We start from the raw sequence: 23,521 nt of genomic DNA on the forward strand, positions 1-23,521 counted from the left end.
TTTTTCCTGTGCCCCCAGCGGGCCATCCCGTCCGCCGCAGGCAGAGAGCCGGCTCTCTGCTCCTCAGCACCCGCCCTGAACCGAGGAGGCCCTACTCCGTTTGCTTTCATTTTCCTTCTCCCCCTGAAATGGGCTCATTTCATCTCTCAGCTGCCCTCTCCCCTTCCCCGCCCCCTCCCTGGTTCCCTTCTAGTTCCCCCCCATCTCTCTTGATCCCTCTTTGTTGGGAAAAACACACCCACACACAACTCCTCCTGGCCAAGGCCTGAGCTGGAAGCAGAAACTGAGCTCTCCTGCTTGCTGCGAGGAGACCCGCGTGCTACCCCCACCCAAGGTGGGTATCTGGGATCCCTGCCACCACACCAAGTGCCAGGCCACCAAGCTCAGCAAGCGTGCAACCCCTAGGGCCTGTGAACGTGGCCCTCTCAACGCCATGGCCTGCCGGGCCTGCCTTTGCGCCGGCGCCCCCGCCCTGCCGTTCCGCAGCAAACGGGGTTATTTCCGGCTCCCCAAACACAGTCTGTTTTTCCAGCCTGGGGAGTGACTGGAGAGGGAGCCGCCCCAGAACCAGGGCTGCCCTGTGCTCTGACTCAATGGCTCTGAGCGCGTTGTTACCTGATCTTTTGTGTGATGTATGTATCGCAAGGAAATTTGCAGTGACTTTGGAGCCCAGACTGAGGAAGCGGAGGTGGCGAAAGGAGAGACAATAAGGGCTCGAAGTACAATTAAGGAGCCACAGCCGCGGGTCCCTCTCCGCCCTCCCTAACCGACTGGAGCTGTCTAGCTTCAAACATCAGGGCGACCCGCGAACCTAGAACCGGAAAACTCAGCCAAAGGACTACACATCCAGAAAAGAGGAAGAATGCTCCCTCCCAACCTGGGGTTGTCGTAGCCAGCCCTGCCGAGTTTCAGAGAATCCAATGAATGAAAGTACACATTCCGACGACGAATTTTTCTGAGCGTTTGGATGGAATGCCCGAGTTTGGGAAGTCTCAGACAGACAGGCAAGCGGCGTCTCCAAATACAGACAGACTCACAACATGAGTGTGAGACTGAACTCATACACAGGTTGAACACCCCGAGGCCTCCTTGCTAGGCCTGGTGTGCGCCGATCTCCCTACCTTCTCTCCCGCCAGGGCCTTAAGCAGAGGCTCGGAAGACTTGATACCTTGGGCTTGGTGCAATCCTGCCTCAGAAAGCCTCCGTTACCTGCTTCTTGGCTCCCCACGGCCACAGAGTCAGGGCAGCGGCTTCCCGCTCAGGGAGGGAAGCCCTGGCCACCGCAGCCGCCGCCACCCGCCCTCCTTCCCTCCCTCCCTCCTTCGCCCTCCCTCCCTCCCTCGCACGCTGCCTCTCGCGGGTCCCTCCCGCGGACAACCTGCTCTGGACCAAATCCAGGTATCTTCGAAAGGAAAATAAAAAAGAAGAAAGAAAGAAAAGAAAGAACTGCGTATGGGGGGCGGGAAGGGATCCATAACTGCATTTATTTTCATGCTCTAATCATTGGTTCCACTCTAGTTTAGTCGTCCCGGACACAATCCATCAGCCGCAGAGGCTTGCGGGGCCTACAGCCTCGCCCAAGCTGACCGCGCGCCTCGCGCACTGCATACTCCCTCAATACTCCAGATTGCCGCGCCCCCGGCAGCCCAAACACCCAACAGACCTCAAGGTCCTTCCTACAGACTCAACATCCGGTTGCCTGGCTCGCCGCTGACCACAGACCAAGAGTCCGCTTTGCTCACTCTGTGGTCGATGTCCACACACAGTCCACCTTGTCCCTGCTCTTGTGCCCTGCCTGGACACCCTTCCGAGTCCAGCCATCCATTGGGCTACACTTGGGGCTAACCTCGTCACCAGCAAGGACCCACACAAAGCTCTGTGCGCTTGTCTTCCCATTTATACTTCCCCTATCCCCGCTTGCCGCCTTCACGTCACCTGTTCTCAAGAAGGGCTGCATCTTCTAGCGAGTGAGCCGAAGCAAGGCCGACTGCTGGGGTGAGGTCCCAGGGAGACCACTTCGGATTAGCTGGGCTGAGCCTAAGCCCCCACTGCCAGCGAGACATCTCAAAGATCAAGGCTCTCCTTGGCGAGCTCTTCTTGCCTTTTCCTCCTTCTCCCGCAAGTCTCAAACACACGCCGAGAGTTCAGCTCTATAAATCCTGCTCCCCTTTCCCATATCATAATTAAAAAAAACCAGTAGGGGAGGTTTTAACTTTTATTGCGATTTCTAGAGTTGGGCTGCGAAGCATATATTAAGTTTATGCTTATGTGCTCTCGGCGGGGAGGGTCCTTTAAGAAATAAAAATCCATCTTAATATCCTCAGACGAGAGAGATAATTTTTTCCCTCCTTTTCACGCTGTTCCTTCTGAAGACTCCCTTCCAGCGAAGCGAATAAATAATTACCATTGCCTTAGCCATGATCCACAGTCCCAGGGCCCCCGGGGTGGCTCTGACCATCAGACTGGCCCTCACCTTGGCCCTATGAGACCTTGCTCAATTTCTCCAAATCTAGGGAGGAGACTGCCCTGACCCCTGACTCTGTTGCCACCTCCTTTAAACCCATCACCTTTGAAATGGAAATGGGGGCAAACCACTCAAGGCTCAGAAGCCCTGTATTGATAAATTTCGGCCCATCAGGGCGATTTCTCCAAGCCAAGAGCTCCTGAACACCTTGCTCCAGCCTGAGACCCTGCTTACCAACACTGGCTGTGTGCCTCGGAGACTCTGAAGTTAGAGACTATATGTGCTCCCAAAACAGGGGATTCCTTTACATATCTTCCTTCACCAACTGGCCTATCTTTCTAGAAACCTCTCCACTTCCTTGGAAGCCATAGAGATTTAAATACTTTTCCTTACACAAAGGGATGGAGAACAGATAGGACCAGACCAGACCGACAATTCAGCTGGGAAGGGAGAGAGTCTATTCCCATCTTCTCCAATGTCCACAGAAGTCAAAATGAATTTCACACACACACACACACACACACACACACACACACACAGAGAGAGAGAGAGAGAGAGAGAGAGAGAGAGAGAGAGAGAGAGAGAGAGAGAGAGAGAGAGACAGACAGAGAGAGAGAGAGAGAGAGAGAGAGAGAGAGAGAGATTGAGATTTCAGAAAGCTAGAAGGAACAGATAGAAACAGAGACCCATACACATGTAATGAATTTAAAGTCACATTCTTTTCTTCCAGGACACCATGTTGAGAACACAGAATTCTCCATGATAGTTTGTTAGAGACATGGTTGTATTCCCTGCTTTCATAATCATTATTACAAAAGAGACCCAAGAATCTGGCCTCCTTTGGGTTTCTCCTTTTCAGAGTCTCTGAGAACAGAGCCGCCTGTTCTCAGCTCACACCCCTCCCTATTTTTTTCCTCTGAAGACCAGAAAACCAGAGATCCTCACTAGTAAAAACCAAGTCCAGAATTAAGAAAGCCGAAAGGAGCAGAGTGGAGGAGGTCTAAAAAGTTTCTCATTGCTCAGAGCTCCCTTTCCCCCATTCTTTTCCCCTCCGCCCCCTACCATCAGCCAACAGCCCTCTCAACAATATGGAAACGGTGGGCACTGACAGCTTCTGTTTACCCAGACATTTCCACAGAACACAGGGATAGTCAAATGCCTAGGAGCCTCAGACAGGCAAATACACAGACCAAGGCCTACCGGTAACAGACAGAGCAGAGCTGGGCTTTAGCCCTCACCAGGGTGTGTGGAGGAAGGTTTCTACTTGGACTTGGTGTTTCTCCACTAACCTCTCACTTCCTATATCCATCCTTTCCCTAGAGATGGAGCTATGGAGGGAAGAAGAGGCCACTGTTCTCAGAGTTCCCTAACTCTTTGAACATCAACACCCTCACTTTCCAAAGGAGCACTGCTTTCTCCTTAGAGGCAGCAGGGAGGGACTTCAGAGATTCCCTCTTCTCTCTAGGAGCTTTTCTGTCCTTTAATAACTGCCCCACCCTGTGCCTCAACTAAGCTGGCCCACTAGGCCAAACTCAAACTCCTGCATTTCCTTGGAATTGGCTGGACCTTCTTTGTCTCTCTCTATCAGCTGGGCACAGGAGACAATAGCTACGGGGAGGGGGAGATCCTCTCCCTCTGTTCCAAAGATTGGGACAGGCTGAGGGGGAGACGGTTGTAAAGCAGGGTTGTCCTGAATTTGTCCCATGGCCCCACTCACAGCCTGACCTCCTCAGTCTGTACCTATTTTGCCCTATCTGGGGTGGGTGGTGGGGCAGCCCCACAGGGGAAGGAAGGATTAGGGAAGGTGGATTGGGGCCCTCGACGAAAACCGACTGATGTAACTCAGGCAGTTTCTTGTTGCCGAGTTCAAAACTCAATCCCAACAACATGAAACTACCTAAGCCACAGATCAGCTGAGCAAGCAGGGCCGGAGTTTAGGCTTTGCATTTATCCAAAGAAGAAGGGAAGGGGCTTGGGGAAGGAAGAAATTCAGCCCGATTCCCTTTCCACCCTTACAACCTCCCTAAGGACTAGAGAGTGGACTTTGGGTGGCTGGGTGGATTGAGGGTCTGATCGTCTCCATTAGTTTCTGATATAAGCAAGTTGCATTGGGAAAATCTGGTGAAAAGGAACCTTTAGCCGCCAAATTCCTGCCCCCACCCCCAGTACTGCAGTGGAGCTATCCCCCTGCATCTGGCCCTGGCCCTGGAAGGAGCTGGATCATTCTTCCACTCTTGAGCTGGGTCCCCTTCTTGTCCATCTGGCTCTCATGTACTCTTCTCCCAGACTCTGTCTCAGGCTTCTCAACAAACATAGGTGTCTAGACCACAGCGCCTGTGCTCAGGAGCCACTTCCAGTCAGGCCACTTGTCTGGCAAATCCCTATAGCTTGGGAACACTAAGACCAAGAACATGGACAAGGCTCACACCCACACCAGCAAAACACAAGAAAACCCAAGCTTCAAGCTCCAATCCTTCTACCTTACAACCAGACAGAGACACCTAAACTGATGGGTTGATCTCCAGATGCCCCTAAGATAAAGAAGCCAAAACCACCAATTTACCCCTTTAACCACCGAACCCCACGGCGGCAGTGGGCCAGGGAGGGGAGGAGAGGGAGCTCATAGCCCTCCACTGCCGGCGGCCACAAGGAAAATCCGGGGCTCTCAGAAAACACAGATCCCCGAAACACCTTCCTCCGTGCTCTACGCGCTGCTCTCCGAGCACCTGGGGACGCTGCTAGTCCTCAGTCGACCGCCAAGAGAAGAACAAGAAACCGATTCTCTTACCTTGTCGCTGCCTCCTTCTTCTCTTGCTGCCGCTGGCGCTTCTGTAAGCTGCTGTCGAGGGCGGGGGCTTAACTCCTCGTGCCCCTCCGGCAGTTAAGTTTATTCCTCTGTTTAGATGGGTGGGGGTTTCTGAGGTACCCCCCCCAGTAGTGGTAGGGTGCATCCAGCCCCAGCACCGAAGGCAATCAGATCCGTCTGCTCCTCAAGATTGCAGTTTGCTCTCTGCCTCTTTCCCTCCTCCAGTCACCTTTAAATGCATCTTTTACTGCAGTACCACATTATATTTGCAGATCATAAAATCCACCTCTCGCGCGCACCAAGACCGTCCTGACATTACTGTTTTATGACCTTGACTTATTGTGGTCACCTGGATAATATTTAAATCAACGTTATGGTCTCTCACTTACATTAAACCCGCCAAGAGACATTCTGGAAAGGCTGTAGGAGATGAGTCAAACACAAAACACACACATATCCACACACTCAGTGTTTTGGGGGGAGGGGGTGTCGCTAAAAAAAAACCACTAAAAACAAAACAAAACAAAAAAAACCCATCCATTTGAGGATTAAGATTCTGGAAATTTATTAGATTTTTTTTTCTCCATTAAGGAAGCTACATGCAAAAGATACAACATACAGAATATCTTTAAATAACACAACTCCCAGACAGGAGCAGGGCAACCTGGGGGGGGGGTGGAATTTGTTTTCACTTTGCTAAGCTCTATTTTTATTTTTTTCTTCTTCATCTGGATGGAATTTCTGAGATGTTAGGATGAGAGAGATACAGTGTATTGGGAAAGGTGGGAGAAAAGCAGAAAGCAGTACAAATACTTCAAGCATATTCTCAGAGCCATTGGGAAGGAAAGACAGAGGGAGGGTTTAGTCTAGACACTGGGTACTATGACAAATACACAGATACTAGCTGAACTTTCAAGACTATCTATTATTCTAAGGGGGAAAGGCAGCAAGGAAGGAGCAATTCTAACTGTGCTCTACGAGGTTACAGACCCTCTCTGTTTGATTTTCCCCCTTTATTTCCCCTATAATCGGGTGGATTTGACCTCAACTTTGCATGGAGAATAGAATGCTGCATGTAAGTGCATGGGTGACTGAGGAGTTGACACACACACCAACCACACTACCACCCCAATCTATGAGGGCACACACAACACCCCAAAACCCAGCACCCCATTTTCATGCTTTAGGTGGAAGCATCCTCAAAGCACAAACCATGGGTCCCTTGGAAGGAGAGTCTGAGGTCTTTGCCTTTTTTTTTTCTGCAGGCGAGTTGCATTTATACTCAGGGAGGGAAAAAAATATATATCACCAGGCACAAAGGGAGGAGGGGCGGGGAAAGGAGAGAAGGGGAGGGGGAGGAGATGACGCTGGCTCAGGTGAAATTAAAATTGGAGGTCAGTTCCCGGATCCGATTCTCTCGGTTCATTTTCTTGAGTTTCATTCTGCGATTTTGAAACCAGATTTTGACTTGTCTGTCTGTAAGGTTAATGGTCTTGCTAATCTCCAGGCGGCGCTCTCGCGTCAAATACATATTGAACAGAAATTCTTTCTCCAATTCCAGCGTCTGGTGTTTAGTATAGGGGCACCTCTTCTTCCTTCCGCTCTTTGCTGTCAGCCAATTTCCTGTGGTGTTTTCTGCCTTTATCTCCTCTGTTAAAAATAACATTATTTACATAAGTATCCCTGGAAGAAGCAAGACCTTGGTGCAGCTTTTGGAAGCCTGGTTGGGCAGAGGGTGGCTGAAGAAGCAGAAGGGAACTGCTCTAGCCTCACAGTCTTGGGGGCTGGTTCTCTTGGGCTTTTGAAATTTCTTAGGGCTCTATACTTACATAGAAGAAATAGAAGAGGCTTTTATGCTCAAAATGTTTGCTAAATTTAAGTTAGTCAAGCCCACCTTATTCTAACAGATTCTGAATGCCTTCCCTGATCCTAGTGGTTGCCTTAAACCTCTCAGGGCTTCCTCTCAACTCTGTTCTGCTCCAGCTCTGGAAAAATGCAGCCAGCCAGAAAAAGCATCTTCAGTGCAGAGGCCGCTCCACAGCTCAGAGTCATTTTCCAGAGAGCTTAAATTCCTTTCATCTCTGTGGAGAGATTCTGTCCCTGTCTCTGGAATAACTGCACTAGACCCCAACTCTTATTCTTACCTGAATTTCCACAGGATTACTGTCTTGCTATCTCCTTTCCTGGCCATAGGCTTCAAGTATAACTGAGTCAAGGAAACCTGTCTGAGCAGCAGGGGTCAGGGCCAACAGCTATGAGGCATGCTCAGACCAGAAAACTTAAGGCTAAGGAAGGCAGACATCCCAAGGTATTGTTGTACCCTAGAGTCTATGTGTAGGTAGATTTCAAATACACACACACACACACACACACACACACCTATACATCTATATACACAAGAGGGATGTGGATAAATATCTACATATATGAAAAGATACCATAATATATGTGTTTCTATTGTCTTAATGCTAGCTTCTCTTTCTAATACATATTCTTGTGAAATGGATCATCCTTGCTCTTCAAGTTACTATGGTACAGAACATGGCCACCCTTTAAAGAAGGAAAAAGAGTGTCCAAAGATTAGGGAGCGTGTACCTAGCAAATAACTTTGCTGACAGCCCTGTGTGCACCCTGCTTTCTCTCTCCCTTATGCCAAGTGGGCCTTCTGGGTCCTAGATTTTGTCTGGATTGGTGGTAAGGAGAGCTCCCTAGGGCAACCAGAAAACAACAGGGGGGAAAAATAAAACAGCAAACTTGAGGCTATAGTCTAGAAAATATCAATGTCTTTAATTAGTCTCAAATCTCTGCACCTGCAGCTTCTTGCAAACTGTTCACAGGCTCTACACATCTAACTCTATCCTGTTTATCTTTTATTGGGGTTGTTGGGTTTTAAGAGGAGGAAAGGAATTACAAGTGGACCTTAGCCAAAAGCTCATTGCCTCTGGCCTGGTGAAAACACCAAAAAGGGGCGGAGGAAAAGGAGGACACAGAGCATAATCTCTAGGTGTTAGTTTGGGATACAAAGGTACAGATTACTGGGGGGGGGGGGACAACAAGGAAAGAAGGGGAAGTCTATCAAAGTGGGTGTAGAAGTGCGTTAAGAAGGTAGACTTGTTAACCTTGACTTTGCTTTTGGGTATGGCTAGGACAAAGTTTTTTCTACCCTCTACCCCAGTCTAGCTTAGGGTTTATAATGAAGGAATAAAATTAAACCTTTGCATCACACATCAGCCATAATGACATGTGTGTTATATGGGTGCCTTACTGATTCATATTCACAAGCACAGCCACAGCCATCTTCTGGTCAAAGTCTCTAAGGACTGACTTACCAAGGCTATCTTTGCAGAGTAGACCTAAGAGGGTAAGGCTCTGCCCTTGCGCGCCAAAAGAGTGCATGTGCCTGTGTGAGTGTGTGTATAGGAACACAATGTGTGTGTGTGTGTGTGTGTGTGCGCGCGCGCGCGCGCGCGCGCATGTGTATGATACAGGTTACCATTAGTCATGAGTATGCAGTTGCATCCATATATAAACTATATACAAAGCACCAAGCACAAGGTTCAGGCCACCCCAGTCTGATTTGCTCTCAATATTTCATCTACTTCTATACCAAAGAGCTGGCTTCCATCAGCATCACCAGGAGCCAGTTTCTTGAGGAGCGGGTTTATTCCTTCCCTTTGGGCCTTTTCAGGTTCATTTTGCTCCAACTCTTCAGGCAAAGTCGTTCCCCTCTGCACCAAAATCCTGCTCCTGTTTCAAACTCTGATTCCCCCTCCCCCAAGATTACAGCAAAGGGTCCTGAAAGCCTTCAGTTACAGAAGAAATGAATCTTGAACTCTGAGCTTGAACTCTGACTGAGCATTGAACCAAAAATCACAAAGGAATCCACCAATGTCTCACTCCTTCTCAGGAATAAACCGCTTGCCATGCACACACAGAAAATTTCCAACCACTCATTTATAAGCTGCTTTTGAAAACCACTGAAAGGAAAAACATAACCAGAAAAAATACAGTAAAGGAAAAAAATTAAGAGACTAGAAAGAGAGGGAGAAGAGGAGGAGGAGAAGGAGGAGGAAGAGGAAGAGGAAGAGGAAGAGGAAGAAGAAAAGAAGAAGAAGAAGAAGAAGAAGAAGAAGAAGAAGAAGAAGAAGAAGAAGAAGAAGAAGAAGAAGAAGAAGAAGAAGAAGGAGGAGAAAAACAGGAAAAAAAATTCCAACACCCTAATCCAAAGCCATCCTCAAGCCAAGCAACTAGAGGAGGAGGGCTGTGGCAGGGAGCCTTCACCTCCACCTCTTCTGGCCTCAGTTTCACTGCCCAAGGCTCCTGCCGAGACAGAAATCGCAGGGGCACAAACTGCACGCACAAATCCAACCCACAAACAACAAACTGTTTCTAATAAACATTTTTCCAACTAGGAAAATGCACTGAAAAGACATTATTCATCTCTAAGCCTTCCCTGGTCCCTGGCCTTAGGATCGCCATTTTAAGCTTTTTGTGAGCTTTGACCTGAACTGGGGACATGAGCCTCCAGGACATCCTCACTGAAAAAGCAAACCAAAGCCATCACGCGCCTAGGAATGGCCACCGATCCGGTGCAGCTCAGGGTGCCCGCAGGCTTCCTGTACTGCGCCCCTCCTCCGCCTATGCACCCAAGGGCCTGGCTGGCCTGCCACCTCCATGTCTCGGTTTACCTTCCACTGCTAAATGACACGCCACTAGCCCGGAGCTCAGCAAACAGGAGCCTCAAGCCTGGGTCAATTCAGAACCTTCTTAGGCCTCTGCTCAACTCTCCCTTATCTTCCTGCCTCAAATCCCGACCACGAAGACCAGCACCCCAACGTTCCAGCCTGCCCGCGGCCCAGGCAGCCTTACCTTTAGCTTCGTTATCCGAGGTGTCTGGGCTCGAGTCTGCGGTCTTGGCCGGTTCCTTCTCGCTCTCAGAGGGGCTAGCTTTTGGGCCAGCCAGGCTTTGCTCCGTCTTGATCTCGTTAGGACTGGGGGTCTGGCTGTCGGACTTGGGGGTCTCAGGAAAACTCACTTTGCCCCCAAGCTGAGGCGATTCCAGATGTTCGGTGCGCGGATTGAGACTGGCCCGCTGCTCAAAAGGGGCTTCGAACTCGTTGGCCCCAGCACAGTGGGGCGTTTTGTCCAGCGCCGAGTAGCTCGGGCTGGCGCGGTAGTAGCTGGGTACAGGTACCTCGTGCTCCCCAAGGCAAGACTCCGGCAGGGGGTGGGAGTAGAGAGCTGCCTCGGGGCCACTTTTCGCCCGCTTCTCTGCACTGTACATGCAGCAGACATTCTCCTCCTTGACACTAGGTGGGTAGGAACAGGAGGACAGAGGCCTGCCAACAGGTTGTTCCAGGCGGTAGGCGGCTTTGGGGTCGCCCCAGGAGTCCAGCTGCGAGAGGTAGGACGGGTAGGTGTTGAGGGCCAGGTTTGGGCTGCCTCCCTCGTCCCTCTTGGAGAGAGAGGGCGCCAGCCCGCAGCCCCTCATCACCCCGCAGTTGAAGTCACTCCCAGATTGCATATACATTCCTGCGTTACGGTTATAGCGCTCTCCTCCTCCCGGCGCAGCCAAGGGCTCCGCGTACGAGTTCGGAGTTACATTGCGAGGGCATGTCATTTTCAGAGAGAGGGGTTTTTAAGGAGCAATACTACAGCGGAGGAGCTGACATCTTTTTTCCCCCATCCGGGAAAGGGGGGGGCGGTTGGAGGGGCGGGAGGAAAAAGAAGGGGAGGGGGGAAATATCAGCTCCATAATTATCCGCGCATTCGGTCCTCACCATGTGACGGCTAGACCAATGGGATTTGAAAATGGCCTTGATGATTCAGACGGCCGTGACGTCAGCGGGGTCAAGTTGTCGGCAGGCGGAGCGCTCAGCGTGGAGTAACAGCGCCACCTAGCAGCTGCCTCGGGGTAGGGGCACCGGAGCCCTTCTTGGCGAACAAAGGAAGCGCCCCCGGGTTGCAAGGGCGGTGGGGTAGTGGTGGGGTGGTGGTGGGGTGGGTGAAGGGACGTAGAGCTGTTCTGGGAAGAGTGGGATTTGTTTACTAGAGAATCAGCCTGTAGCTCCTGGGGAGAGGGGGGTGGAGAGGGGGAAAATACGGGACAAAGTAAGGCAACCGGGGCTCAAAACAGTCAAATTCAAAGTAAAAGGTCAAGACAAGATTCAGGTACTCTTTTCCCTCTCTTCACCTTCCACTTTCTTCACCCCCATACTCCCGTTTCTTCTCTTGGGTTGGTAGCTGGGTAATGTTTTGGGGGAGATGGGAGGAATCTCCAGTGGGCTTAGGGTAGAAGAGAAAGTTAAAAGAATCAAAAGCAAACTGAAGTTTCTGTTCTCCTGCTCCCTGGTTCCTTCGGCTTTGCCCTTGGTTCTGGACTCTCCCGACCATAGGTCTTGGAGGTTGGTTGAGTTGCAAGTTCCTTTTGGGTATTAACTGGGAGCCTCCAGTGTCTGGAGTGAGCCCGGGCAGGGTCACAGCCACTTAAGGGATTCTGGGCAAAGGAGGGGGTTACAGAAGGCCTAAGGATCTGAGCAGGAGGAAGCTGGAGATTACAGATACCCCTTTCCCCAACCCTGGAGTCACAGTCTGGGCCTTACTGGATGAAGAGTCCGGCCTCTCGGCTTTGCCCTCAGAGCGAGTTCGGTAGACTGCTTTGCTCCCTGTCCCGGCGCCCTCTTTTCCCGCTTGACCTTGTCCCTACTTTAAAAAGGAATATTCCCGGAGAAAAAGCTCGAACCTCCAGGCCTTGATTAGGTTGGAGGAATGCGTATCCACACGGGAAAGGCGCACAAGAAACAAACTCCATTCGAGAAGGGTCCTTTTTAAGCGATTGGGCTAGGAGTATTTTTTTTTTAAAGAAGAGGAACGGGTCTATTTTTTTGTGTGCTTACTAAAGAGAAGAAGTACGGCAGCAGGGGTGGGGCTGGAGTTAGGAGGGATGTGTGTTTGAAATAGTTCGTTTGGTTTCTCCATCACTTTTCTTCCAAAGCGAACTAAACTCTCCACCCCTTCCTCAGGAAACGGAATCCGGAGAATAACTTGTCTTTCCGGTAGCCCCGCATTTTTCCCTGGGCAGAGTCTGTGGACTTTCCATTTTTCCAAAGACCAGAGCCTGGCTGGGAAAGAACTCCAGGGCCGAGCTCCCTGGCGTGGAAGAGTGAAGAAGCTGGACTGATTCCTGGAGGCCCTAGCCAGCTAGGATGGAAGATAACTAAGGAAAGAATTGCCCCGATTTCCCCCAACCAGGGGTGGAGAAGAAGACCCAGGGGTGCCTTAATTTCGGGGGTGGGAAATCTGTGGAGTGTGTGGCCGGCAGGAAGATTTGAAATAGTTTTGTGTTTTCATTTGCAGAGGTCGCCCTGGCTTCAGCCTGGGTGTTATTTGGGGCAAGGTTAGGCTGTTTAGGCCCCAGACCAGACTTGGGACAGTCCCCAGCAGAACTAGGGAGCCATTTGTCTCCCCCCCCCCGCCCATCCCGAGGGAAACAGCCTAGACTTTATGACTATTCTGTTTGTATTATCTGCATAAGTCTTTCCCCGCGAGTTTGATCGAAACCGTTCCCTTTTACGAGGACCCAAAGAAAATTTCCCGTCATATTTATCAGCTGAGGATAAAAATTTAGTATGGGAACTGATATTTTCTCATTTATGGGACAATGAAATTAAAGACCAAAGCAATTGAGAATTATATGGCTTTGGGGGCTCCCTCCCCCCTCTTTCACATCTCTTTTTATTTTCCTCCATGGTGTGCCTGTCCCTGGAGTCTGTCTTCCCAAAATTCTGCCCATGTCCTTGGTTTAGAGTCTGGTCCTGAGGGTCCTTTCTATAACAGCCAGGTGCTGGACTACCTCAGCACTCGCCAGCTTCTATTTCAGTGAGAGAAGTCTTAGAAGCCGGGAAAAGGACAATGTCCCCATCTAGGCTGTGCTGTTCGGGCCAAGTAGAAGTCCTTGAGGGAAGAGATTCGCAGGGGACAGTGGGATTGGAATCCAAACAGAAAGAAAGTGGTGAGAATCAGAAAAATTCTAGAATAGTCCTCAAACAACATGCTACTAGACAGAAACTGGCTAGCTATCCAGAAAGAAGCAAAGCTACTCAGTTTCTGGGCCTGTCTCCCCTACAAACCAGACCCCCATTCCAAGCCCACTTCTACCTCAGCTATGGGAGGCAGTGGAGTTGCTTCAGGATTCTTAACATTGTTAGTGAAAACAATACCCTCAGGAGAAAAGCTTCCTCCTTCAACTCCCACTTCCTCACAAGAACGAATAGTGTTTAAAGTTGAAATAATTAGAAGTATGATAAACACGGCCCATTAATGAAACAAGAAATCAAATTCATCAACCTAAGTGGGACCCCCGTTGGGACAAATGTTTGCCTCTAATTACTCAAGATAAACGAAACCCCCAGAGCTGTTAAGCAACAGCCCGCTGGCTTGCTCGGACGCGACCGAATAACTTGTTGGCTTTTCCAGGACTTTGGGATTCGTATTAAATGGAGGTAAAAGAAAAGAAGAAGTGAAAGCGAGGGCCTGGACAGAGAGCATTTGTGTGGGTCCAGGAAAGTCCTGTCTAGCCTGGGTCTCTAGCCCTGCCCCCTTGGGCTCGTCTTTCCCGAGGCCACGAGCAAAGGCAGCTTCCGTCCTATTGTCCGGGCCTGGCGTTCAAAGGCATGCGTGCCGCCTCAGTCACCCGGTCTGCCGCCACAGCCAGGCGCCCGCTGGCCTTACCCAAAGGGTACCCTTGTCAACTGGATTGGGGTTCAGCTGAAAGTCTGTGTCGTGAAAGTCACCCCGGGGTTTTTGCTTTGTTTTATTTTTTGTTTGTTTGTTTTTGTGTCTTAGGTATCTCAACTTCCCCTATGCAAACAGCCTTGCACTTAAGCCTCACTCCGGGTCCTACTTCTTACCTCAACTGGAGGAAGTGAAAATTCCGGGGAGTTCAGGCCAAAGTGGGGCTCAGGCTGTGCCCACGCCTCAATAAATCCCACCTCCTCCCTAAGAGAAAGCCCAGGTCCCTTTCACTCTTTCCGCCCTGCATCCAGACACTGAAGAGCAGTCCGCCTGAGCCAGACTGGGCCGCCTGGGCCTCCTGATATTTTTGGGTCGGTGAACAAGGGAGCTGAAGAGGGTTCAGGAGTCCCTGGCTGGCTCCAGAAGCGCTCTGCAGTTCTTGGGGGCAGATGCCCTAAGGATCCCCGTGAATTGATAGGAATGAAGGTGGGCTCTTTTCGTCTGGAGCCCTCAAATCGCCCAGAAGCACCCTGTTTTCTCCTTTGAAAATTGTCGGGAGTTTCCCTCAGAGATTAATGATGATATGGGAACATCTGAAGATGAAGAGAAAGAGGAAGAGTGTCTCTCCTTGTGGAATAAAAATAATTAAATACAGTTTTAAAATGCGCATGCTGAAACCTCTTCAAGCAAAAATGGAAAGCAAAATTACTGACTGTTGGGATTTTCTCCTTGTTCTGGAGGCCGAGATTAGTCCTTCTTTTCTCAGATCTTGAAAGAACAATTCTCTTTTCTTCTAGAGCACCAAGCCCTGCCCCACTTGAATTGAGAGCAGGGAAACTCCAAGCAAAATGTGAAATTCTCAGAGGTCCAGGGGAGAAAGGTTCAAGCAGGTAAAGAGGTGAGAGACCGAGGACGCATAAAGGGGCTTCTGTTCTCCTTAGGATTCTGCTGCCACTCAGGCAGGCTGCGCTGCCAGCGGACTCGCTCTCACATCTAGACATCGTACACACTTGCACCCAGAGGCTGTGGAGTATAGAGTCTATCCAAGTCCGGCTTGCATTTAATTGCATGTACACAGCCTCAAATATTCACTTCTACCCAAAGTGCTTCCTTCGGTCCTCGAATTCCAAAGTTCACTATCCCAGAGTCAGCCTGACTGCTTCCCGGCCCTTCGGAAGTCAACCAGTTATTTAACTTTGCCAATGGAATCGAAACCAGACCACACACACCCCAGAGAGAAGCGTTGGGAGGAGGAGCCCAAGGGGAGGGTGACTTGGGGGGAAAACTCAGGTCCCCACTTTAATGATTTGTTTCTGAGTTACCACAATAGGTCAGATTTCCAGTCAGTGTCAACTGTGGTTGGGCTCCCTTACTCCTGAGGGTAAATGTCTTTTTGAAGGTCTGTTTTTGTTTTGTTGTTTTTCTTTATTTTTATTTTCTTTCTTCCTTTCTTTTTCATTTTCCAGCTTTCTCTTTTTCTATTCTTTTCTCTTCTTTTTTCTTTGTAATTTTTCTTTCTTTTCCCCTCAAGATTTTAATTTATTGTTCTTCATTTTCTTCTTTTTTTTAATTATGAACTTTATCCTTTGCTTTCTTCTTCTTCTTCTTCTTCTTCTTCTTCTTCTTCTTCTTCTTCTTCTTCTTCTTTTCTTCCTCCCCCCACCCCAAAGCTTACTTATCTTTCTCTGTTGTGCTGGGTTATGTGAGAAAGAAAATGACAGGTTGGCTCCTTCTTATTCCAGTTGCTTGAGCTTGGAGTTGACCTTCTGCCTTCGGGCTCAGTTACACAAGGCAAAGTGTAGAACAGTCAGTCAGCAAAGGTGGTCAGGCCTCAGAATCGCCATTAGAGGGATGGGAATGCCGACTCAGAAGCACGCCTCCCCCCACCCCCCACCCCCAGTCAGTGCCAAAGGCTCCTTGATCCTTGAAATGCCTGGCTCCATGCCTTCATTTCATCACTAAAGAAACTTGGTCCACCAGACCCACAATTAGAGAGAACTTTCCTTATCTTTGTTCTGCCGCAACTGAACACCTCATAGACTAAAGTTTAGCTCATTTATACTCTCAGCACTGGAGATAGGAAAGTGAGAGAGTGAGGCTCTGTCAGAGGGTAGAGGGCAGGTCCAAAGGGTCATATATAAGTTAGCATTTCAAGGCCATGTCCCTACATGAGTACTTCTGTTCTCTCTAAAAGACTCTGGAGGACTGTAGCCCTGCTAGCCTCCATCTCTTTTGATTCTGCAACCTCTAGGCAAGAATTTCCTAGCATTTGGATTTTTCCCCCTTAAGCCCCACAGGCATAGGATTGTGTGCGTGCAAAAGTCCTCATCCCCAAGTTAAAAGTTTGAGCCAGAATTATAGAACTTCACTACTCCAAGAAATAGAAGGAGGGGGGGGGAAGGGAGGAAGGGAGGGAGGGAGGGAGAGGGAGAGAACAGAGACAGACAAGCGAGAAACAGAGTTTCCTACAACAGAACATGGTGTGATGGGGGGAGGCTTGTTTGTACTGCAGACATTTTACAAATTGCGTGGTTCTAGAAAGAGTACATCTTAAATGTATGGTGGAAAGGGCTCTCCAGAATGTCTGTGACTTCTGTTTGCAGGCTGTCTCCAAAACCAGGTCCTGGGTAGACCTCAAGAAGGATTGGCCTGACTTTCAGGGCATTTGTTTTTTTCCCTTTAGCAAAGAAAAGTTCCCTCTAACATATATGATGAAGCTTTAGGGCTCATCCTTCTCTCCTCTTTAGAATTCTATCCTGTGCAAGACCTAAACTAAACTTTTTTTTTTCTTCAAGGAGTGGCGGAGAATCTTGTAAAAATTTTTATGCCAAACAAAGTTATAAAAACTTCCAGGGCGTTGCCTTTTCTAAAGGTTTATATGAATAATAAAGAGTGCAGTCGCGTGCACAGTATGCTGGCCACTCAGAGCCGGAAGCATTTAGTAAACAGTGTTATCCATCCCTAGGGCACCAGGAAAACCCCAGGGCTACCCACTTCAGGGAATATTGGCCCAGAGAGAAATTGACTACAGATTCCTAAGAGGGGCGGGAGGATTGGGGTGAGGGAGGAAGAGGCAGTGCCCTTGACTCCCTTGAAGTTCAAAGTTTTTCCTTTGCCTTCTTGAGTAAAGGCCTCTCTTCTGTCAGCTTCTCAAGAAATGAGCGCAAGGTAGTTCCTTCCCGTCCGGTTCTGGTTACGGGTAACTCCAGCTCTCTTCACTCTCTGGCACCTGGGCTGCACCCGTTCATGCTTTCTCTCCAACCCACGGCCTCCTAGAAGAGCTTTCCAGTCTTTCATTCTGGGAGATCTGAACCCAGGGGCTTTCCCTCAGAGTTGGGATGGAAGGCCCACCTTCAAGGCACCTCTGCTTAGCATTTCCCAAGCCACCTAGGGTCTGAGTGACGAAGAAACTCCAAATCCAAGCTTATTTCCAGCCAATTTCTCATTTCAAGCAGCGCCCCTGACTGCCCTGTACCCCAAAGCCCATAGTGGAAAGGGGGTGGGGCTCAGAGAGCTCCTCAGCCCACACCACTTAATACCCTTGTAAACTCCCACGTGCGCTATAAACTTGGATTTTTACAACCAACATTCCTCCTTAGCTCCAGGAAACTTTGAACTCGGCCTCTGGTTTATTTACTTGGGGGGTGGGGAGCTGAGAAATGCTGGAGGAAAGGAGGGAAAATGTGGGGCAAAGGGATGATGGGATGGGGGCGCCTGGGGTGTGTTGGAAGAGCCAAGACCATCCACTGGGGGTTTGTTTACTGTTTAGGACGGAAGCATTTTCTAACACAGGCCAGACTGGGTCGTTAAGGGTGAAATGAAACTGGGTTTAGAGGCTCGGGGACGCTTTATGGCGGCGTCTAGACTGCGATCTTTTGTTCCAGGGCAGCGTTGCGGCTGGAAGGGATTACCCCAAGGGGTTGAGCCCTGAGTGCCCCTGCTAGAAGGGGGGTTGGACATCCCAGGATTATGAAGGTGGGTTTGCTTGGGGACTAGAAACCCCTCCCTCACTTCTCTCCTCTTATTCCTCTGTCTCTTTCCCCCTCTCTCCTTCTCCCCCCCCCCCAGGTCACCACACCCTGGCACGTTCTTGGACTCAAATCACACAAACCTTTGATTTTTCTTTCATGATAACTCTCCTCTCGTTCACCAGAAATATCTTCTGGAAGAGAGATTCTTTTCTGAGCTTGTATATTTGTAGAAAAGTGAAAGCTGCATGTTCTAAATATTTTCCTCCAAAATTGGCAGTCCTTTGGAGGCTAATAGTCTCCTTTTTAAATAGTTTGTTCTATGCTTGTCTATTTTTATATAGAAAATATGGTCAGCATGATAACAGTCCCTGGTATAGCTAGATATAGTAGATAAATATCACATCTCAAGAAATCCCCCCCCCCATACACAAATCACAGAGGACTCTCAGTTGTATTCTGTTTAAGTTCATTAAATACTGACTGTTCAGACACCAGGGAAAAGGGATATAAACTGAGCACATCAGGTCACATTTCTTCATGTAGACAAACATACACAAACTATACTCATCATGAGCACACATAAGGACACTGCCTTGAATAATAAAATGTTTGTGAGCACAGGAAAGCGACACAGTTACAAATTATAGATTCACATACCTAAGCTGCAGGGAGAAAACAGTAATATCTATACTTGAAACCCAAGGTACTTTCCCCCTTCATTCAACAAGCATGGATGAAAACATTATCTTGGAATTCCATAAGGTCAGAAAGCCAGAAGGGAAATGAGAGAATTAGTCCTAAACCTCTTACCCCAAATAACAAATTAAAAAAAAAAAGATAGATGAGTGTTCTTAGTGTTCTTATTGGAAGAACTGAAAGGATTAGTTAACTTTCAACTGAAGAAACACATACAGCAAATACAGACTAGCATAAAGACTGTCCCTTGGGTCCCCTTCTTCCCTGGTGCCCTCCTTACTAATCCCTACAAAATGCATCTCTGGAGCTTTTTATTCTGGGAGAGCTAACATATGAAAGTCAGGATGGCCGCAGCCTAGGTGTCTGGTTCTGTCTGGAGGAGCCTGACCATTTGGACCAAAGGGAAAGGAGGTGGGCCCCATTTTCCCACCCCTAGTGGCTGTGAAGAAGACAGGAGAGGGCTGGTTTGACCTCTTCTCCCCTCCTTTCTTTAAAATTGTATATTAAAATTCCAATATACCTGAGAGGAGAGAGAGAGAGAGAGAGAGAGAGAGAGAGAGAGAGAGAGAGAGGAGAGAGGAGAGAGGAGAGGGAGAGAGGGGAAAGAATCCTATCCTCAGCTCTACATATTTGACTGCAGCAGAGGGAGACATCTGGCAGGAGGGTAATGGAGCCAAGAAAATTCCTATAAATCTAAATTTGATGATGGCTACAATTAACTCCCCAACAAATGTGTACTTAAACAGGAAGCATTGCTGGGCATTGATGCAGCTTGAGGTGCACATGAGAAAAAAGAGTTTAGGACCAACCATAGAATGTCCTCTGCTTCAGAGCTGGAGCAACCCTTGGTTGCCTCTTGCCCCTCCCTGCCTTTGGACTGAGCACCAGTGTCTCCTCACTAGCCTGCCTCACATCAGAAGGCCAGTTTTAAGCAACAGGCTCTCCCAATCCAATTGTGGCTGTCTCCCCCCCCCCCTTTCTCCTGCTCCTCCTCCATGGCCTCTGCTGCCACCCACCACCACCACCTCCACCACCACCACTACCACCTCTGCTGTTTTGGGAGCACAGGGGCTTTTAAGAGGACAGGGGTTAATAAAAAGGTCAAATAAAAATCATAATATTGAACAGAATGAAATATCTTTATTTACCACCAAAAAAGTCACAGCAATCCCTCTGAGACAGGAGTAGGGTGGGGATTGCACACACACACACACACACACACACACACACACACACACACGCACACGCACACGCACGCACGCGCGCGCACATGGATAGAGATGGGTGATTAGAATCTCACTCCGGATCAGCCTCCCCCTCCTCTCCAGGTAGAGAGGCTTATGAAAAATATTTACATAAATGCAGATCCCAGCTAGAAGGAGTTGCCCAACCCCATCTTCCTATGCCCCCTCCACCTCAATCCTGTTTCTTTTAAAAGAGGTACGAACTGCATAGACTAGCAATAAATCCGCAGGGGTTGGGGGTGGGGCACTGCCTGGGAAAAGGTTAGGACAATTCGGTGCACCAGGTAGGAGTTTTCAAAAGAGGGGTCCATACATTTAGGGCAAAAACAATTAGACTCAGGCGGGGCCAGGCGCAGACGGAGGTAGGATTTGGACTTTGCACACCTAACACCAGGTCAAACGTACAGGAATTTCACAGCAAGGCAGGATCACATTTAGCTGCCCCCTAACGGAGGGGCAAGATGGGGTGGGGACGGGGAGCCTGGGAGGTCTCGCAGACAAAGTGGCTCAGTGGATCTTTTCACTTGGGCTAGGGAAGACTTGAGTTCAAGGATTGTTCGGCTCTTGCGCCCACTGTGCCCGCCCCTCCTCTCACCCAATCCGAGCAGCAAGACTTTGTTGCAAGGTGTATTTTCTTTTAAATAAACAGTCTTGGGGCCTTGGCGCCAACGAGATCCACTAACCATGGGTCAGACACTTCCCTCACCCCTTTTTCCAAGCCGGGTCTCTGTTCCCTATAGTGAATTAGACCTGAGGCCAAGGAGGTTCTAGAAGAAAGTGCCAGTAACGGCAGTGGGGGGCCAGCCCTGGCCACAGTCCAGTTTTCCACCCGCGGGGGAAAAAAAAAAGACGAGTTACAAAATAAAAAATAAAATAAAATAAAATAAATTTCCCACTTTCCCTCCCTCCCACCCCAAAGGGTCAGGTCTGCAGTTACAGCAGTGGATTTCCTGAAAAATACTGCAGCCGGTCTCTGCTCAGTTTTTTTTCTTTCATTCTTCTGTTCTGAAACCAAATTTTCACTTGTCGGTCTGTCAGGTTCAGCATCCGGGACAGCTGCAGCCGCTTCTCTTTGTTGATGTACACGTTGAAGAAAAACTCTCGCTCCAGTTCCCGGATCTGGAATTTCGAATAAGGGCAGCGCTTCTTGCGGGTGCGGGGGGCGTCTGGAGGGAGGGGAAGGGGCAAGTGCGAGGAGAGGGGAGAGAGACACGTGAGACCCCGGGCGACCCCAACCAACCCCCGGCCGCTGAAAGCTCAGCGGCACAGCTCCCAGTCCCGCCGCCGGGCAGCCCTCCCTCTAGGCCGGCGGCTCTTCTTCCATATCCGCTGCGCTGGGGCAAGCCTGGATCCCACTACCAGGTTCACTGAGAACCTAGTTCCCCCTGCCCCTCAGTCCAGAGCCCTAGCTGACAGGGTCTGAGAGTAGAGGAAAACCTGCCTGCGCCACGTGCTTCCCTGGGGTGCCCTGCCTGCTCCTGGTCGCTGCCCTTGCCCTTTCCAAGCCGCCCTCCTAATGCTTCTCCAAATCCAGGACCCCTTCCTCCATAAATCGGAGGGAACCGCGGAGAATCGGCGCGAAAGAGTGAGATCAGGCGAGAGCAGTGAGGAATCCGGGAGGAAACTAGCCAGTAGAGGTAGCGGGACACCAACGAACCTCCTGCGGTGCCCTGGCGCCCCGGGACACCCTGCCGCCTGGCTGCCGGGCCTTGTACACAACCAAGCTGGGCCTACCCAGAGGCCTCAGACCCTGGAGAGCCATCGCCACCCTCGTCTGCAGCGCAGGGGAGCTCTGATCCTTTTTCCACTCCCCTGCCTGGGTCAAACCCTGGCTTGCCCCTGTTTCTTCTCAAAAACCCGCGAACACGTTATTTGAACATTTTTAAAAAGTCGTTTTAAAAAGCAGAGAGGCCTTGGAGAGCTTCTCAATACTCCAGCTCTGCTGCGTGGCTTCTGTCCCTTACCTCTCCCCTTCTCTGGATTTCTCCCAGTCTGTCCCTCGCCCTCCCCTTTCCCCCCTCCACCCCTCCCCTCCCTCCCAACCCCCCAGCAGCCTGACTCTTCATCCTTTCTTAAACGCTCCTCTAAGTTCACGATCAAAGTTAATATCGCCCGCAATGGTGGCACTTTTAAAAATTTCACAGACCGAGGGAGATAACGGAGGAGGGGGCCCTCACCCGGGTTTTCCAAAGAGTCCCTTTCCCTCTCCCCACCCCTTCTCCATCGTAAAAAGTCGAGTCGTTGGGAGAGAGGGCTTTGTAGGTTATAATAAAATCCTTTGAATGCTTATAAAACTCCACATAAAATCGGACTGACCCAAAACACGAGGCTGTCCGCGCTCCCCTGGCCTCCCCCCCCCACTCCAGCCCTCCCTCTCCGCTCCCTCCCTCGCTGCCCTCGGGTTCCCGGCCGCTGCTACCTACTGGGGGCGGCTCCCTTAGCCGGCTCCTTGGTCGCCGAGTGGGACGAACCGGACGAGCTGGGATTCGTGTTCTCCTCCTCGGCCTCGGCCTCAGCACTGGCCTCTGCCCGGGACGCAAGTCCCGAGGCGGGGGGCGCCTCAGGCTCCCCCTTGGCCTCGCCCTTGCCGGAGCAGGGGGGCTCGGCGGGCGCGTCGCCGCCACCGCAGTAGGCGTTGTCGAAGAAGCGGTCGAAGGCTTGGGGCAAGACGCTGTTCTTGTTAACTGAGGAGTAGAAGCCGGCGGGGGCCGCGTGCGGGGCGCTGGGGTGGTGGTGGCCGCCGTAAGAACCTTCATTTTTCATGAGGATCTCAGTGACTGTGGAAGGAGGCAGGCACTCCCGGTGCATAAGCTCGTCGGCCGCTGCATAACAAGACGAGTAGCTGTTCCGATGGTGCCACTTCCCGGACGGCTCCAGGCCGTAGGAGACCTCCCGGACCGGGGGCACTTGGGCTGAGTAGGGATAAGAAATCTGACGAGAGGGGGCCTGGGGCAGGAAGGAAGAGACGGTGGAGAACTCGGGCACGTAGTAAGTGCAACTGGGCAGATAGAGGTTGGAAGTGCAGCTCCCTCGTTCGCCGAAGTCAGCGCCTCTCTCCTTGCGCGAAGGCGAGCAGAAGTTACCCAGGTTGACCGAGTTAAACATCGTTCGTTCTCTTCTCCTGCCTCCTCCGGCTGGAGGTTTTGGACCCGATCTAGCGAGGGGGGAAATTTTGGGAAGGCGAGATGACGCGTTATCCGTCTTAGTCTCTCTCCCCGAGCACGTGATCCAAAGTAGATATTGTCATATATCAGTTCGGAGCACTTCGCAGACGTAGGAGGGGTTCTCTCTTAGGTAAGATCGGGGACGTTCAGGCGATTGGTTTGCAAACACCGCAGAAACATTATGAAAATCAATTGCAGATTTGTATTCGTTTTTCTCTCGTCACTCCCCTCCTCTCCATTCCACAGAGCGAGCAAAGGAGGAGAGAGGATTGGGGTGGGGTGGGCGGTGGGATGGGCGGGGGCGGTGGCTGGGAGGGGGTAATTGTATTTTTTTTTCAGCTGCTTGCTCTTTTCCCCCTAGGATTGGGGGAAGGAGAAGGGTTTTCCGTTTAGGGGTCTTGGTCCCTTCCTTATGACAGGCTGGGGGTAAGAGGAAGGGCCTT

At 50.3% G+C, this 23,521-nt stretch overlaps 2 protein-coding genes across 2 annotated transcripts; both read right to left on the bottom strand.

The window, feature by feature from the left end:
* Positions 1 to 6,642: 6,642 nt before the first annotated feature.
* Positions 6,643 to 10,890, bottom strand: Hoxc10 (homeobox C10). The gene is made up of 2 exons (XM_052161208.1): positions 10,140 to 10,890; positions 6,643 to 6,920 (listed from the first exon to the last, which is right to left on the bottom strand). Exons 1-2 carry the CDS (start codon positions 10,888 to 10,890, stop codon positions 6,643 to 6,645), a joined length of 1,029 nt encoding a protein of 342 aa, XP_052017168.1.
* Positions 10,891 to 20,847: 9,957 nt separating this feature from the next.
* Hoxc11 (homeobox C11) lies at positions 20,848 to 23,019 on the bottom strand. The gene is made up of 2 exons (XM_052161570.1): positions 22,338 to 23,019; positions 20,848 to 21,080 (listed from the first exon to the last, which is right to left on the bottom strand). The coding sequence occupies exons 1-2, from the start codon at positions 23,017 to 23,019 to the stop codon at positions 20,848 to 20,850; spliced, it is 915 nt and encodes a 304-aa protein (XP_052017530.1).
* Positions 23,020 to 23,521: the final 502 nt, after the last annotated feature.

This window comes from Apodemus sylvaticus, chromosome 17 (assembly GCF_947179515.1).
Source record: "Apodemus sylvaticus chromosome 17, mApoSyl1.1, whole genome shotgun sequence".
In the NCBI taxonomy this organism is placed as follows: Eukaryota; Metazoa; Chordata; class Mammalia; order Rodentia; family Muridae; genus Apodemus; species Apodemus sylvaticus.

Excerpts from the sequence above, each read along its gene's own strand:
- Hoxc10 (XM_052161208.1), bottom strand. The coding sequence starts at position 10,890 with ATGACATGCCCTCGCAATGTAACTCCGAACTCGTACGCGGAGCCCTTG. Across the intron at positions 6,921-10,139 it reads CTCGGATAACGAAGCTAAAG|AGGAGATAAAGGCAGAAAAC; the intron begins GTAAGGCTGCCT and ends TATTTTTAACAG.
- Hoxc11 (XM_052161570.1), bottom strand. The coding sequence starts at position 23,019 with ATGTTTAACTCGGTCAACCTGGGTAACTTCTGCTCGCCTTCGCGCAAG. Across the intron at positions 21,081-22,337 it reads GGCTAAGGGAGCCGCCCCCA|ACGCCCCCCGCACCCGCAAG; the intron begins GTAGGTAGCAGC and ends CCCTCCCTCCAG.